Raw genomic sequence first — 18,358 nt, forward strand, 5'->3', positions numbered from 1 at the left:
TTTAGTGATGCAATCTAATACATGCATCACCTGTGCTGACATTATCGATCACTGGTTAGTCTAACCAAAATGCTTTAAATGGTTTTCTTATTGTCGCCACACTTAGTCTGCATATTATTTTAATAATTTGCATTCGTTTTTAAAACCTAATTTGATTTTCCTATCCTCTATAGGTGGCTGGGAGTGTACACTGTGTACAAGTCCACTCTGAAAGCCTGGTCTCTCGCAAAGTACCTTCTGAATCACTGTAATCGATCCACATCTCTTATCAAGTCCACAGTGCACTTACATCCCTCTGTGTTGTGAGGTTGTAAAACTCTTATTACACTTTTAAACTCAACTGAAATTGGATTAGGACTTGTGTGGTTTAAGATTATAGGTCTCTTATCAGATTGATTATAAAGGTAGTCATCTTTCTTATTTTATTTGCTCATTGATCCTCTGTAAACTCCAATGTTTACGCTTCTCTCAAAGAACAAACAAATGCGATACGACTTGCTGTAGTTTTGCATCACATAACAGCCAACTTCATAAAATTTACAGAACAAGATTTTCAAATCCTCATGTGAAATAAGGCTTTGCTGACAGCTGAACATCAAAAATCAACAAGAATCCTTTCATTTCCAGCATCATTTGTATTGGAGTGCACATTCTTACAACAAATTAGACAACATTATAATCCATTCATCTATTCACTGCCACAGTTCCCCATCACTTAAAACCAACAGAACTGTGTCATCTACAAAAAGCAGAGAAAAGATCCTGAGAGGACTGAACTTTACACCCTTGGCTGCATCTAAAATTTGGCCCTTAAAAAGTATGGACTAGAATCAGTAGCATCCCAGCAGAGTCCAACAAGCAATGTGAACCAAGATCCCTGTTGATGTACACGGTGTCCAGCACATATGGCCTTAAATCACATGATATGATTATTGTGCTCACATTGACCAGCAGAAAAGTCCAGCAACAAATGATCTCCCTATGAGCATGGAGCATGTTCTGACATGGAGGAGAGAATTAACAGTCACTATTGAGTGACTACAAACAACGCTTCCTGCTCCCACAGACTACAATTTTTTTTAAACTATGCAATGTAGAGATTAGTACCAGCTGACACCCATTTCATATAACTGATATATCATTCTTGAGATTGTGAAGCAAAGCATCATTGTCATCATATGACCCCTCAACTTGAATGTAGGGAATAAACCTCCCAAAATCTATGGGAAACTGGAGGAGTGTCTGAATCCTAATGATGGAAGCATAACTTGAATAACATGATTTGTGAAATATATTACGTGGATGTCTTAGCAGTGGTTTTACTGATGTTTGGATTGCATCATTTTAATGCAGTAAATCGCCCGTTGTGAACCACCTGTATTTTTTATTTAAAGTCTTCTGTGCTTTGCACGTTTCTGGTAAATCTCTGCAGTAATTTTAAGGCCAAAGCCAACACTCGGCATCACAGCAGATTCAGTTCAAATGAGAAATGTTTTATTTTCTTATTTAGTGTTTGTTGATCCGCTGCTGCACTTTACATTGAAAGTATCACCACCTCCTAATGATTATGAAATAAGAGTCTTATACAGACAATACTACACCTTCATTTGTATGTTTGCAAAGTTAAAACCTACTTTGAGAATATATTCTCCTTCAGGTACAAGAATTGAACTGAAAATGATTTAAAAAGCAGCTGAAAAACCTTCATAAAGCCTGGCCTCTCTTATACAAAACACCAGAGAAATTAAGGGTCACACAAGACTTTTGCACAATGTTAAAGAAATTTTAACCATGTAAGCCATGCTTATAAGTCAAATAGAAGTCTGAACAAGTAACAATCCAGCAAACAACAAAATGAAAAATTAAGTTCTAACAGTCTCAGTTATAGCCTCCACATCTTGTTTGAGATCTAAAAGGAAGCCTGTGTGCAACAATATCATTTTCTTTATTTAATATTACTTTTATATTACAGTACTGTGCAAAAGTTTCAGGCAGGTGTGAAAAATGCTGTTAACAAAGAATGCTTTCAGAAATAGAAATGATTGTTTATTGGCCCCAAATGTATTCTGCAGCAGGACAACGACCCCAAACATGCAGCCAAAGTCATTAAGAACTATCTTCAGCATAAAGAAGAACAAGAAGTAATGGAAGTGATGGTATGGCCCCCACAGAGTCCTGATCTCAACATCATCGAGTGTCTCTGGGATTACATGAAGAGACAGAAGGATGTGAGGAAGCCTACATCCACTGTGGTTAGATCTCCAAGATTTGGAACAACCTACCAGCCGAGTTCCTACAAAAACTGTGTGCAAGTGTACCTAGAAGAACTGATGCTGTTTTGAAGGCAAAGGGTGGTCACAGCAAATATTGATTTGATTTACATTTCTCTTTTGTTCATCCACAGCATTTTGTTGACTGATAGAGGTAAAGACCCTACAATAATACTGAGAAAATCTTCTGTAGCTAACATTAGAAATTGTGTTTGTGTCCATGATGAATTTAAACACACTGTTCTTTTATCTCTAATCTCCATTGCATTTCTCATCCTTAAGCTGATAAATGCGCTTTTTCACCCCTAAATGCCAAGTACAATATGTTTGACACCTAGTTAGCATTTCTTTAAATCTGCTGTTTGATGTGGTTGTGGCCTGGTAAACCAAAGATGATGAGCTAAATGCTGAAATGCTCAACACAGTTGGGGTAAACTTCTCTATTGGGGAATTTTTCTACAAAATAACCTGAGCATAAGATATAAAAGAGCAGCACAACGGTGCAACATAACCTCTTATCTTTCAGTTTTTCTGCTTGCTGCAGCCAGTTTTTTTTTTTTTTTTTTTTTTTTTAATTCTATCTACCCCAAGTGTATGGAAAACTAGTCAGAAGCCTATCTCCTCTGTCAATATTGCAGCCTTCATTCAGCAAAAAGTCAATACAGGAAAGGTGAGATGCTTCAGAAAAGGGCTGAAGATTGTACTATGATTCCCACTGATAGAGCAGTACTTCAGTTTGCTGCCTCTTAGCACCAGACAGAACTATAAATCGTCGTTTTCGTGTAAGGTTAACTATTGCCAGAAGACTGAAGAAATACAGCAGAAATACAGAGCTCAAAAGCAAAGCGAGACCGGGTGAGAAAAGACATAACTAAAAAAGCTGAGACGTTACAAAATAAGTGCCCGTTGTTCAGCAGTCACTAAGCATCGTCAATATTATCACTGATCTGAATCTTGATGTGAGGCTTGTTATCTGCTGCAAAACAATCACCACCATCACCACCACTACCCTCAAACCACACCAACATTCAGTATAACTTTTTTTTAAACCTCAGAGTCCAGCATTGCAGCATGCTGCAAGCATTGCAGTGCAGCATTGTCAAGTTAATATGTTTTATCAAGAATGTGGGCAAGTGAAGAGAGAATCTTAGAGGCCTTCTTAGATCATATATTTGCCATGACACACAGAGAAGAAGTGAAGCTGGTGACAAAAGAATGGCCAAATGAGATTGTACAACTGAATCTGACATCAAACAGAGCAAAACATTTCATTTGTTCTCTCAAATACTTCCACAGTTTCTTACTGTCTCTTTGATATATTGTTCATATTTCATGGTTTAGTTCACTATAATCATATGCTGTATAATCAGCATAATACAATGAGGACCAAACTTGCAATTGCAGTGTGGCCACCTCTATAAAAGCAGATGTTTTGGCTATTTGCTGATCTTTGCAGGCGTGTATCCCCCAGCAAATACACCCCTAAATCATATTGTACTACGCTCTGAGAAGCCTAAAAATGCTGGCAGCGAGTGCCAGTGGTGCCTCAGCCTCCTATAGTAGATGCACCTATGGTATGAATTTGAAGTTCTAGGTGATTTTCAGAAAAAGTTGACATCTGACCTCGACCTTGAAGTCAAGGTCACTGAGATTTAAAATTTTCTGAAATTTTCAGTCGATATGGTAAAGAATTTCAAAATTCTAGGTGACATCATTCTTCAGTTATTGCATTTACAAGACCTCTGACTTCGACCTTTAGGTCCTCAAGGTCACTGAAATTCGAACTTGTCCAAGATTTTTAGCAGATGCACCTATAGTATAAAGTTCAAACTCCTACATCATCCTTTTCTCGAGTTATTGCATTCACAATCTTGGACCTGGGTGACCGCATTGTGCTTTTAAGCCTGCAGGGTAAAAACAGTTACCATCCTAAATGTGAAAGTTCATGAAAGCAACAAAAAACAAAACACTGAATAAGTGTGGCCTGGTTAGAAGGGTTCCCAGGAGTAAAGCATCCAACTTCTAATGCCTTGCAAAGTTGCATCTGCATAACCCACAGGAGTTCTGGAACAATGTCCCTTGGACAGACAAGATCAAAGAGGACATGTTTGGACAAAATGCACAGCGGCACATTTGCAGAAAACAAAATATAGCTCAAACACTTCATACTAATTGCCAAAAGTGATGGTCCGGGGGGGGGGGGTAATTTGGGCTTTTGCAGCCACAGGAACTGGGCACCTTGCTGTCACTGTCACAAACTCCTCTGTACATCAAAGTATTCTATAGTCAAATGTGAGGCCATCTGTCTGACAGCTAAAGCTTGGCCAAAAGTGGGTTATGCAAAAGGACAAAGATCCCAAGCACAACTCAAATCTACAACTGAATGGCGGAAAAGACAATAATTAGAGTTTTGAGTGACTCGACCAAAATTTTAGTTTATGAACCAAAATTCATAAACTGAAGCAACATGAGAAACAGAAGTGTTGCTGTGAGAGACATTAACATAAACAATCATGTGATTGAAATTTCCTTTGAAATTTACAGTCTTGGCAGATTTGTTCAAAACAATATTTCCTTACTGTTAAAAATAATTTGCAAAAATACTTGATTCTAATATTATTTTAGTTTGCATACTATAATTTGCTGTAAAAATATCAGTACTTCTTGTTCCTCAAAGACATATATATTTGCAGTATTTTGTGTTATCTTCTCTTTAAATGCTCCTTAAATCATTTTAAATCATTTTAAATGTCCAGACCAACTTTTAGGTCAGTGTTGAGCGACTGTAGACAGGTAACACACTACAGCAATGAGGGACTTACTGTGATGCTATGCAGTTAAAACAATGTGCTTGTGTGTGTGTGTGTGTGTGTGTGTGTGTGTGTGTGTGTGTGTGTGTGTGTGTGTGTGTGTGTGTGTGTGTTTTTCTTTAAAATTTTGATTTTTTTTCCCTTTCAGGTTTTCATTCTCAAAATTAGGGAGACCTTGAGTCTGCTACTTGCCAGTAAACATATTGAGTCTTAAAAAGGTCAGGAGCAAATGGAACAGGGTGGGAAGAACAAAAAGGTTTACTTATTTCTTCAGGTCGAAGGAAAGCTTGAGGAATTTAAAGTACCCACAGAGGAAGACCTTGGATTTAGTACTATTACTGTACAACTGCTCCTGATGGCAAAGATATTGGACTGTGCATTAGCACCTACTAACAAGGCTGAAAAACACAGACAGGAGTAGAAGGATGGAAAGGAGGGGGCCTAGGGGAGATCTAATATTGGAGAGAGGAAAGGAGGAAGAAGAGATGAGCTTCAGGCAGAGAGAGCATAAAAGGTGAAATTGAGCAGTGATGAGTTAGCATGTTTGATGGTGTGTGAAATTGTGGTTAGCCTATCTAGTTGCTACGTTTGGGTAATTAGTGCCAATTTACACAGATATGTACTGACCTCCTCCCAGCCTCTCCCGTTGGAATAGGAGATAACATCAAGCAGCGGTTTGGATAAGTAGCCATCACTGTTGAAAGAGTAGTCCCGTCCACCTATGGATATATTGGTGAAGTACCTGCAACAGAGATTGGAGAGCAGATAAGTTCTTTTTTCTTTAATCTATATACCTCAAATATGAAATCAATCAATTTGAGTGGAATAGAAAATGGGAATGATGATATGTTTCTGCTGTTTTTAAGGCATTAATTTGTTATTAATTTGTCTCATTTAATTTGCAACAAAATTCTCTTTGTTTCCAGAAAAGCGTCTGTTTTGCCAACTTATTTTTCACTGATGGATTTCCATGATGTCTACTGAGTGCATCCATGAACCCACAGCATTAAGCTCTGCTCACTTCTACTCTATTCTTATCCTTGTTATCCTGTGTCTAATGCAAAAGTTCTAGGAAATCTGCAACACACAATTTTCAACCTTATTACTTCTTATAGAAATTAAAAATAGCAGAAACGTTGAGCAATTTCTGCTTCTTTTTATTAGAAAGAAATAAAGAAGCAAAAGGAAAAAGAAAAAGTCCAGAAACAAGAATCAAGTAATCAGAGCTGTGAAGGTAGGGCTGAGACCTGCACTGCAGGGAACAAACATCAGGGATTCTGTGCTAAAGACAAAACACATTTCTAAGAGGAAATGACATTGTTGAGGAGCTGAGACCATGAGGTGAAGCAAAGACAAGATGAGGTGAGACTAGGAGGGGGACGCAAGATAAAGCAGTAAATTCGCTAAAATGTTTCCCCGACTTCAACTACAACAGCGGGAGGCTTGCAGAAGAACAATATGAGTGTAAGCCATGAAGGTCTTGAGCGCACTTTTAATACTTGAAAAGAAGCAAGTAGCATTGGTGCAAAACAGATAGTGAGAGAGAAAGAGAAGGCTTTGCCTTTGATGTTTTGTAATGAAACATCTACCCTAAAAGCACCTGGAAAAGAGCACATCAAAGCATCCTAATGAAGCCTGCATGTTCCCAAAAACAAGCAACCTCACTGAAAGAAAGCCTTAACAACTCAAGTAACCCTTAATCAACAGTAATCAGTCGTGGAAACACAAAAATATACACTGCAGAAACAAGATGAAAAAGTGATATACTGTAGTAACTAGGGCTGGGCCATATTATACCGTTCACGGTAATACCGGTATAATGTTAGGCAACGATAGGAAAATGAAATATCGCGATAGAATGGGAGTAAAACGCGCATGCGCAGTGCCTTTGTTTTCATACGCACATGGCCGATTGTTGAGTGAAACAGATGAACCAGAATTGGTTTGTAAAAATGGTGCAACTTCCGTGATGTGGAACTGGTTTGGTGTTTGTCCATCAGATACACGACAAAGCACATTTTTTTGCAGAACATGCAAGCGGCCGTTGTTATTGTCGTATTTGTCGGACTAAGATGCTCTTAAATCTGGGAGTGATCTGGGTCCTAAACTCCGTAAGCTTCAGGTCAAACAACACTGCAGCATCACTTAGAGTTAAAAACTGTCTAAATTCTTTCATCTTTAATAAAACGATCAGCATTGCTGCTTTACCAGGTGTAACTATAAAGTTTAACTTCCAGGCATCCATGAAAACAAAAGTTATTACATTTAACGGAGTTAGAAGTTAGCAGGAAGCTAGCGGAAGTTAGCTCGCTAGTTTCGCTAGTTACCTAAGCATGATATAGCATGTTCTGACAGAGATTTCTGAAAAAAATCAAACGTACAGCTCTGCTATCACTTCCAACATAAATGAAGACAGGAAACTAAACAGCAGTGACGTTTGTAGGGTTACTGAAGTTGGGCTAGCTGCTATATAATGATGTGCTACGTGATCGCTAGCGACACAGCTATGTTAGCATAACATAAACAGTGAAGCTGGAGGACGAACACTAACACTTTTCCACTTATAAAAGTTAACGTGAAGGTTCTTCATGGTTAGAGACAAATGCAATCGCATGGCAGGATGCTGTAAACGGACCAAACTTCAGTCAGGAGAACAACTGAGATAATCCATCCACAATACGAGGTTAGTCAGTAATATACTGCAACAACATGGGAATAGAGCAGCTGCCAGAGAATTCAACATTAATGAATCAATGGTACAGAAGTGGAGGAAGCAAGAAGAATGAGTTTAATAAAGTTTGATTTATCTGACTGCTTTGTTTCGCTTAATGTGCCTTATAATCCCGTGCACCTTATGGTCCGAAAAATGCGTACTGCACACTGCAGTTTAATGTTGCAAAGCACCTCTTTTTAACTTCAGTGGATATTATACATGGTTATGCTCAGGATATGTCAGCCCATTTCTACTGGAAATGCCTTTTGGTTAAACGTTCAGCAAGGAATTTGCATTTGCACTGTTACATTTTTATAAAGCTTTAATGTACATAAAAACCAGCTTCTTGTTTAAGTGAAAATAAATGGAAGGTTGTCTTTTTGCACTAGTAATGTTGTGGAGTTGTATTTTGTCTCGCATCAGTTATATCGTCTGTTATATCGTTATCGCAAATTTTCAAATATATATCGTGATAAATATTTTTGGCCATATCGCCCTGCTCTAGTAGTAACTAAACTATTAGCAGCCCAACATCTGACTATACTGAAAAGAATTCAATTGAATTTGGTGAATTTGATTAATATGAATTCAGATGTTTGCAGGCCCATTGCCACAGGTGGATAAAATCAGTCTACCTCTGCAAACATTTATGAAAGATTTGGTTGTTCTAAAGAGCTCACTGAATTTCAGCATGGGACTGTAATTAGATACCAACAGTGCAAAGAGTAGTATTATTACAAAGTGGAAGCACTTTGAAACCACAGCATCTCAGCCACAAAGTGTTGGACAACATCAAGTTAAAGAGTGAGGCTGCTGAGTGCTGAGGTGGAAACGACATGTTGACTCAGTATTTGCAGAGCTCTAAAGCACCTCTGGTGTTAACGCCAAAGGTGTTAACACCAGAGGGAGCTTCATGGCATGGGTTTCCAATGCAGCCACAGAACCTGGGCACCTTGCAGTCAATGCGTCAATCATGAAATCTCTGTATACCAAAGTATTCTAGAGTTAAATGTCCGACAGCTAAAGCTTGGCTGAAAAAAGTTTATGCAACAGAAGAACAATCCCGTGCACACCAGAATGGTTGACAAAGAAAGGAACCAAGGTAATGCAATTGTGCGAAGTCCAGACTTCAACCGGATTCAAATGTTGTGATGGGAACTTGCAAGTGACAGCAAACCTTGAACTGAAGCACCCTTGTTATGATGAGTGGATCAAAACTCTTCCACAGTGATTTAAAAAGAGTGATAAAGTCATCTAGAAAATGATTACTTCAAGTTATTGCTGATAAAGATGGTTCCACAAGCAAGGGAATTATTGAGTGTACTACAGTTACAATGGCCACTGTCTTTGGACTGTGGGAGGAGCTGGAGGACCCAAAGAAAGCACATGAAAACTCCAAACAGAAAGGCCTGAGCTGACCAGAATCCTTGAAACTTCTTGATGTGAAGTTAAAGTGCCAACACTGCATGACCTTGCAAGTAGGTTGGTTGAAAACACTTCAAACTTCTCATGTTTTTGACATAGTCATCATTACCTTTTTTTTTTTGACATGTAACTGCAACTCAAATGCACAATCTACTCAAAATATACTCCAGTCAGAAACTCTAAGATCAGAATAATTATTGAAGAGATACCTGTAAATAATAAAACAAGCATCAACCCACTTTTTTCAGCACCAGTTATCGTAATAAACTGAATAATGCCAAATCTACTGCAAATTGTTTCACATTCTGAATATTCAGAAGAATTCATTTAATGGATATTAACTTCAGCAGCCAAAACAGTGAGAACACCTTCGGCACATCAGCTACAGATGTAACCTCGTAGACCACGCACCTCTGATGGCATTTTTACAAAAAGAAGCCACTTGTGTATGTGCCTCTGAATTCATGAGTACCTATTTCATGACTGGAAAGTGTTTGACTTTCCTGAAAATGGAAGGCTTCTAACCCGCTGCTGTGCCCACAAGCAGCTGATGTTGCCTGACATCTGGCAGGTCCCCGAGGTCGTCAGTATTTCTGTTTCACCTGCTTTTACACCTGAGAAAAAGTCTGCCTCGAGGCTCGCAGTGGCACGATAAAGAAATGTCTCCATCCCTTCTGCCAGGTAAAGCTGGATTGCAGCTGAGTGTAGGCTACAATGTCACACCTCCCACCCTCACCTCCCTTTTTTTTTTTCCCCTTTTACTTCCACTATCCTTTTATCCTTTACTTTGCCTCTGCTTCTTACTTCCACCCTACCATCTCAAATTCTCTTGATCTCCCCCCCCCACACACACACACACACACACGGTACAGTACAGCGCAGAGATGCAGGGTACCAGCAGTGACAGCAGCAAGAAAGTCTGGAAGAGCAGCAGGAGCTGGAGGAGGTTGAGAGAGAGCATGAGAAATAAAGATAAGGTGGAAGGGAAAAAAAGAACATCTTGGAAACTGTGACTAGGATAAAAGTAAGAGACAGAGAGAAAGAAGAGTGCAACAGAAGAGGGAGACAGATGCAGACAGCGAGAGTGTACGCAATACAGAGAATAAGACAAAGAGGGCTGCGTGGCACAGAAACATGATTCACTGAAGTGCTTCACTGAGAATGGGTACCAGCAAATAGGTCTGCTACCGGCAGTGTTGGGGAGTAACGGAATACATGTACCGCCGTTACGTATTTAAAATACAAAATCCGAGTAACTGTATTCCGTTACAGTTACCGTTTAAAAAGGTGGTATTCAGAATACAGTTACTTTGTTGAAATAAATGGATTACACTGCGGTACTTTCCTGTTTCATATTGTCGCGGGTCAGGACTGTTTGGGTTTTGTTTGACAGCTACGTTCTGTTGTTCCAGGCGGCAGCGTTACGGTTGCCATGGTTACAGGGCGACGCTCTCTCTCTCTTTCTGCGACTGTGTGTTTCCTGGGTGAGAGAGCGCCTTTTCGTTGTTGTTGTTGTTGTTGTTGTGCTAAGCTAACAGGCAGAATGCTACAAGCATATGTCACAGTACGGCTGTGTGCAGGCAAGAGTAGGACCCAAACGCAAACTCACAGAGTCAAAAGTTAAACTCAAAAAACACAGCTTTATTGCTGGCGTGGAGTGGGACACGAAAAACAATACAAAATAAACTAAACTGGGAAAAACTAAAGCTCAAGGAGCCACAGGGAAAAATCACACAGCTATGATGGAGGACGCAACACTGACAAAGAGAAACATGGGGCTTAAATACACTGAGGGATAACGAGGGGGAATGAGCCACAGGAGGAGAGCACAGCTGAGAGTAATTAAGCAGGACGAGGCAAGGGAAGCAAAACTAGAAACATTAACATAGAACAGACTGTGAAAGTAAAACAGGAAACACACTGACGGAACTCAAGACATGTGGACTTAACAGACTGGGGGAGACAGAACATAGGGACCTGAAACATGGAACAGAAAGGCACAGTAGATCAACATGAACATAACAACGCCACAGGGGAAGAGTAAAACTGAACACGATGAACACAGAAACACCAGACCTCTTCACAATAAAACAGGAAACATAATGAGACGTAGACATGACAACCCAAACTTCACAATGTAAGACACAGACATGAAACACATGAAAAGCAGGGGAGATTTACCATAGTTGGAAACACGAGGGGGAAATAATAAGAACTAGAAACACTTAAGCATGATAACAAATGAACTTAGGAACCTGAAGGGCTTACATAAACTAAAACATCAAAATGAACTAAAACTCAAAACACTGGGTCATAAGACCCAGGATCGTGACAGCATAGCTCTAAAGAATGTAGCATCATGGGCAGTGTAGTCCGTGTTGCAGGGAGAATGGACTGCCATACACGTTATGTGTCTGTGAGCGCGAGGAGGGAGAAAAAGGCGAGTGGAAAGGTACGAGTTGTCGTCGAGGAAAAACGGGAGCTGGAAGCATGTAAATATAATAATAACCACTGCAGCCAAGAAGAGTGCCTGATGAGCCCAGTTGTAAGTAAGCTATTAAGACTCGACTGTACACAGTGTTCGTGTTTTCCTCCGAAAACAATAAGTTCCGTTGGAGCAGTCTTTCAACGCCTCTCTCTGTCCCTCGCAAGAAAAGTTGACCCACACAACAAAGTAAAGCTATTTTTCGGCTACGAGCCGACAGGGACCCCGCCGTATTAGTCAGAGGTCCCTTTACTACAGTTCGGAGTTGCGGACCTTCAGTAACAGTAATAAATCACACAGCAATAGTACATTCACGTTGGCCGTAAGGCCAGCAATGTTGTGGGGATGGAGCTGGACTCCCTCAAGGTGGTGTCGGAGAGGCGGATGCTGTCCAAGATAAAGACAATGTTGGATAACACCTCCCACCCACTCCATGACATGTTGGTCAGTCACAGGAGCTCGTTCAGTGAGAGACTGAGATTACCGAAAAGCACCACTGAACGACACAGGAAATCATTCCTGCCTGTGGCCATCTCCCTGTACAACGCATCCACTTAACACACTGTTTGCTGCTACAACTACACATGTTTCTTTTCCAAATATTTATTTATAAGTGACTTATGTATGTATGTATGTATGTATATATATATGTATATATTGTACTATTCTTAGTTAGCGTATTGTCTGTCTTGTCTTAATGTTGGTTTAAAATGGAGCACTGTAACAAAAAATAATTTCCCCCAGGGATCAATAAAGTATTCTGATTCTGATTCTGATTCTGATTGTTGTAAAAAGCACGATAATATATTAAGTAATCCAAAGTATTCAGAATACGTTACTCTCATTGAGTAACGTAACGGAATACGTTACAGAATACATTTTGGGGCATGTATTCTGTATTCTGTAACGGAATACATTTTAAAAGTAACCTTCCCAACACTGGCTACCGGTATGAACCAGCAGCTGCTACAGGAAAAATCCAAAAGATGAGTTTAAGAAGCTCTTGAACCCGCAATGTAAATTTAACAACCAATCCTCTCCCCAACAATGTCAAATCAAAGGAATAGTTAATAGCATAATAGTTCATTATTTTTACTTTTCAAGGCAGAGATAAGATGTAACGAGTCACCTTTCAGTAAGTGCAAGGTTTCATCTCAATGGTTTATTCTGTTATACCCCTTACAAGATCGCTGTTGAATGTGTGACGTCTTAAATGGAAAGCTTTGGTTTTGTTTGTGTTTTCTGTCCTGTAGGTTCCACTTGTCAATCAGACGAGCCGCGAGTTCCTTTTCTGTGAATGTTTGTGTACTGAGCTGCCAGTGCTCATGCTAACTGCCCAGATCTTCCTCTACATGTACCAAAGAAACATCTGCTAAAGCCTCAGGGAACACCTTTGTTAAAAATAAAACATAATTAAACATTTTTGTCACAGTTTTGTTTTTTTCACCTTCTGATGTCACTCCTCATACAAGTATTTGAAATTTAAAAGAAATCACTTGATTTATTAGGGCCCGAGCACTGAGAGTGCGAAGGCCCTATTGTATCTGCTCCGTTTCTTATTATTATTATTATTATTATTATTATTATTATTATTATTCACCCCAAACAAGGGCCTTTTTGAGGGCCTAAACATGCTCAAAAACTCATGAAATTTTGCACACATGCCAGGTCTGGTGAAAAATTTTGTATTTTAATGGTTTTACTTATGAGCACTGGGAAATGGCTCTAGAGCGCCACCTATGCCTTGTTAAATGCAGCCCTACGACCACATGGTTTGAGCTACATGTATGAAATTTGGCACACATGTGTATCATTCCAAGACGAACAAAAAAGTCAGTGGGCCCATTGACGCAAACCCAACAGGAAGTCCGCCATTTGGAAGAGAAGGTGACATTTTGGCTCTAATTTTGCCATTTCCATGCCTCGAACTTTTGCGAACTCCTCCTTGGGGTTTCATTTCATAACCTTCAAATTTGGACAGTGTCAACTACACCCTTGTGCCATGTTAAATTGCGGAGCTTTTGAGTTTTCACAATACTATGAGGCCGTGGCGCCATGGCGAATTTCGATGACTCGCCATGAAAATCTTATTGCCTCTCATTTTGTCATACATTTTCTGACCTTGACCAAAGTGAACACATATGATAAGGCTCCACCCCTGAACATATTTCAACTGCCATATTTGACGTCAGCGACAGCGCCACCTAGTGGGAACAGGAAATGTCATGTTTTACACTTTGGGGTACAGTATTGTGATGGGTGACATCTGCAGCCTCAAATTTCTCCAGGAAAGGCGTAAGGAGTTGGTCTTGGGGTACAGTGAAAACTGTGACTTTTCACGAAAGGGTGTGACCTCAGCAGCATGGCGAACTTTGATATCTCGCCATGAAGAAACAAATTAGTATAACTCAATGAAATCCAGTCTGATCAGTACCAGACTTTACAGGCATGATGTCAGACCCGCCCTGAACAGATTGATGTGCCCATTGTCAGGAATATGAAGAGCGCCACCTAGTGGGAACAGGAAATGTCATGTCTTACACTTTGTTGTACTGATTTTCACAGGTTCATTGTGGACACCTCAAAAGCGGTGAATATCACCGTCAGTCCTTCATGATGCTGCAGTGCGAATATTGTGACTTTATACTGAACGGCGCACCCTGGTGGCAACGCTGTTCACCATGAAAAATGAAGTGGCTTTTGAGGGGCTTGGAAAGTTTAAAAAGTCTTGAAATTTGGCGCACACCTCCAATGTGCATAAGGCTTTGTTGTTATGTGATCATTTTCATTGAATAGCGCAAAATGGCTCCACAGCGCCCCCTACAAAATTTCAAAACATCAGCCCCAGCTCTGTGTTTTATGTATGAGTCTTAAACCTGGTAAGCTTATAGGAGATATCAAGATATACAAAAAAGTCTCTTGGAGCAATATCCCAAATCCAACAGGAAGTCAGCCATTTTAAAATTAATGTGTAATTTTGGCAACATTTTCCCCTCTTTCCAGGCACCGTTCTTTGACGTACTCCTCCAAGGGATTTCATCATATTGAACCAATCTCCAGTGTGTGGAATCTAAAGACCTTTGTGATGTTAAATTGCGAAGCTTTTTACGTTCAGGGAAACGGGGTTGTCATGGTGGCACGTGGAGTTTCAATCACTCGCTAAAAAGCAGTAATCTGCTGTCACTCAAAATCTAAATGTCCAAATTCTCCCAAAGGTCGCAGGCGTGATGAGACTCGAGCTTGGAAATGTTTGTTATGCCATTTGTCGGTAATAGTTAGAGCGCCACCTAGTGGGACAACTATAATCATGATTGAATGAGATGAATTGTTAGCTGGTGGTTAAATGCATGAATTCCATCAATGTGACATCAGATCGGAGGTGCTGGTTTTAGGTGTTGGGCGTGGCTCGACGTGCTGGGGGTGCGAGGGCCCTCATAACGCTGCTTGCAGCTTTAATTCTTTGTTGTTGTTGTCGTCGTCGTCATTTTCAATCAGGGTAGGTCACTGGTAACTGCTAACTTTACTTTGCACACTGTTAAGCATGAATATCCCAATACCCCCTTCTTCTTATTCTTATTATATTCTTATATTATCTTATATTCTTATATTATTATTATGGTTGTATAAATGTTGAATGTTAAAATTCATCATACAATTTGTAAAAAATAAATAAATAGTGTTCTCTCTTCTGTCATATCTCTAGCCATCTGATAAGATAAATTATGGATTTATATCTGTGGATTTGGTTTGATAGTGGTTAATGGGACTGACATGGAAGTCTGATGGAATATATATTTTGGTTCACCTTATTTATGTAGTTTTACACTTTATTCATATTTGCAAATTTCTGTTAAAAAAGGGGTGTAAATATCCATCTTATTTTCATAAGCTAGCTAGAGACACAGTGACCACCCAGTGACACAAATTTTTATCTGTCAAGGAAGCTTCTGTAGGAGCAGTTCATTGCAGCTTGATCCATAAAACACCTACACAGCTTTGTTAGTGTCTTCTACATGTTCTTTTTCACTGCTGTAGTAGCCATTTCTTAATGTTTTGCCAACTTCCCTTTATTCACTAGGAGGTCTTTAGCTATTAAAAGTCATCAGATATACATATTTTTTAGATTCAATGTGTTTTAAAAGTAAATGCAAATAAGTTTTAGTAAATATTATATTTACATCAGTAATGTTGACTGTGATAAAATTAACATGATTTCCTGAAAAAAAAAAACACAAACAACTTGTGACTTTGTGACCAAGGAGGCAGAGTCGCATGAAGACAGAAAAGAAAAAAAAAAGAGAAAAAAAGAATGACAGAGTGAAGCAGGAGACTCTCACAGACTCTCAGCGGGAAACCAGGCTCTATGCATTATACCTACACAACAGCTGAGCTCAGATGGAGCCTGATGTAATCGATGAATTTGCTACTGAGACATGTGACTGCTGTGCATCAAACAGTGGAGGAAGAAACGTTCCCAGTGGAATTAGTACCCGTTTTATGAGCATCCTAGCTGGGAGGCAAGAGAAAAATAAATATCATGGGGCTACAGCTGAAAAGAAGAAATTAAAGAACAGAAAGACAGCGGAGGGGAAAAAAAGCAAGACAGGGAAAGAAATAGACCCATCAATGTTGAAAAGGAAATAATTCAGGGATTCAGTGGAGGATAACACTCGGCTCACCCTGGTTAATCCACCTTTTCATTTGTAGCAATAAAGTTTACCCAGGCCTACATCTATTCCAGCTCACAGAGGGGCAGAGAAAAGCTCGCCAAAAGATTGTGGAAATCCTGGGCTAGACAGAAAGAAGCTCATCTTAGCGTTGATTTTCAGTAGGATGAATTGGATGTCAAGTATTTAGATCTGATTCAATACTGATGCTAACTTTAGAAAAACTGTGCCATTAACACAGAAAGCATGTTGAGGTCAGAATCAATGTTTTCCCATTTTTCCCTTAACATTAGCCAGAAGCTGAAAATTAACCAAAAAAAATTGTTGTATACAGTGTATGTATTTATTTATTTATTTATTTGGCCTCTGTACACCATAAACCACTGCCACCATGATAACGTCAGCCCCTCCCCTTTTCAGCTTTAATTCAAGGTATTACACCCAAAATCCATTAACTATTTTTAGAGGCTAAAAAATGTTTTTTAATACTGCCTGACATCTAGGACCAATGGACATTGCTAAATTCTGTGTTGCCTACCTTGAGATATTCTCCTAGGCCATGGAGGGGGGGGAACTCCAGGCATCGAGGGCCAGTGTCCTGCAGGTTTTAGATGTGTCCTTGATCCAACAGAGCTGATTTAAATGGCTAAATTACCTCCTCAACATGTCTTGAAGTTCTCCAGAGGCCTGGTAATGAACTAAACATTTGATTCAGGTCTGTTGACGCAGGGTGAGATCTAAAACCTGCAGGACACTGGCCCTTGAGGCCTGGAGTTCCTGCCTTTAGTACAGCCACCGTCAGCTGCTCATGGGTGTTTTTGGCTTTGGTTTTGTCTTTGATAACTAAAGCCATGCTCTACTGAATCGAAACCAGGGGACTGACACTGACTTGACCATCAAAGAATAACTAATTCCTTCACCTTTAAAATCTCTTGGGTTGCTTTTGCAGTATGTGTTGGACCATTATCTGTTGGCACTGTGAAAAAATGATCAGTTTTGAGCAGAGAGTATATAGTCCTACAGTTCACATTCATCCTGCTACTTATGTTAGCACTCACATCATGAATACACATTAATGGCCCAATTCCAGTGAGAGCCATAGGTGCCCATATATACCATATCATTGCCTGCACTATGTTTGGCAGATCATGTGGGATCCTTCAGATCATGTTTCTCTCCTTCTCCATACTTTTCTTGTCCAGTAAATCCTGGTTTCATCTGTCCAAACATTTTCTTTTTCAGAATTATGCAGGCCTTTTGTGGTTAAATCTATTCTCTTCTTGTTGTTCTAAAGTGGAACCAGTGGTTTGCACCTTGTGGTAAACCCTCTATTTCTATTCACAAAGGCTTCTCCTGATTTGACACTGACATGAATTTTGCCACCGGCTGCCCACATATTTGGTCAAATTTGCTGGTTCTAATTATATGTCATCAACAATGAATGCATATTGTTTTTTGTTTTTTTACATTGTTTAAATTCTGTTATTGTTTAAAGCATCTTCTTTTATAATAACTGTGTTAGTTGTCACAAAAAAGGGGGCAAGCAAGTCTATTGTTCTATGGCAGAAAAGTGAGTTAACGGTAAAGTCATTACAGTATATCATTCGCTAAGGCCAGAGACTGACTGACCAGTCGCTTAATAAATAAAAAACTGTGTTGTTTAACATCAAATAAATGGGGGGAAAAAGAAAAAAAAACACAACCTATTCTAATCTCAGAACATGAAATAGACACAAGCTTTCGGCACTTGTGCCTCGATGCATCAGCCGTGACAAAAAGGGGGTAATACTCCTGTTTAAAATAGAAAATGGTATTTATTCAGCACTTTTCTGCTCTTGCTGAGCACTCAAAGCACGTCTACACCACAAGCCACATTCATCCACTTACGCACACATTCATACAGCACTTTAATCTATGCACTTTAAGCACTTAAAAAAAAAAATCTATTTCTGATGGATCCATCAGGGGCAGTGGATGTTTAGTATCCT

The 18,358-nt window shown here is 39.5% G+C and overlaps 1 protein-coding gene across 1 annotated transcript in view; it reads right to left on the minus strand.

The window, feature by feature from the left end:
- The window catches only part of grin2da (glutamate receptor, ionotropic, N-methyl D-aspartate 2D, a), a 282,945-nt gene that overhangs the window by 91,085 nt on the left and 173,502 nt on the right, over positions 1-18,358 (minus strand). The window contains exon 7 of the mRNA XM_085446989.1: positions 5,708-5,822. Coding sequence (XP_085303115.1) covers positions 5,708-5,822 — 115 coding nt within the window. The remainder of the gene's footprint in view (positions 1-5,707; positions 5,823-18,358) is intronic.

This window comes from Copadichromis virginalis, linkage group LG22, assembly GCF_057382275.1.
Source record: "Copadichromis virginalis isolate Kocher_CV1m ecotype Utaka linkage group LG22, C_Virginalis_male_GT1.1, whole genome shotgun sequence".
Lineage (NCBI taxonomy): Eukaryota > Metazoa > Chordata > Actinopteri > Cichliformes > Cichlidae > Copadichromis > Copadichromis virginalis.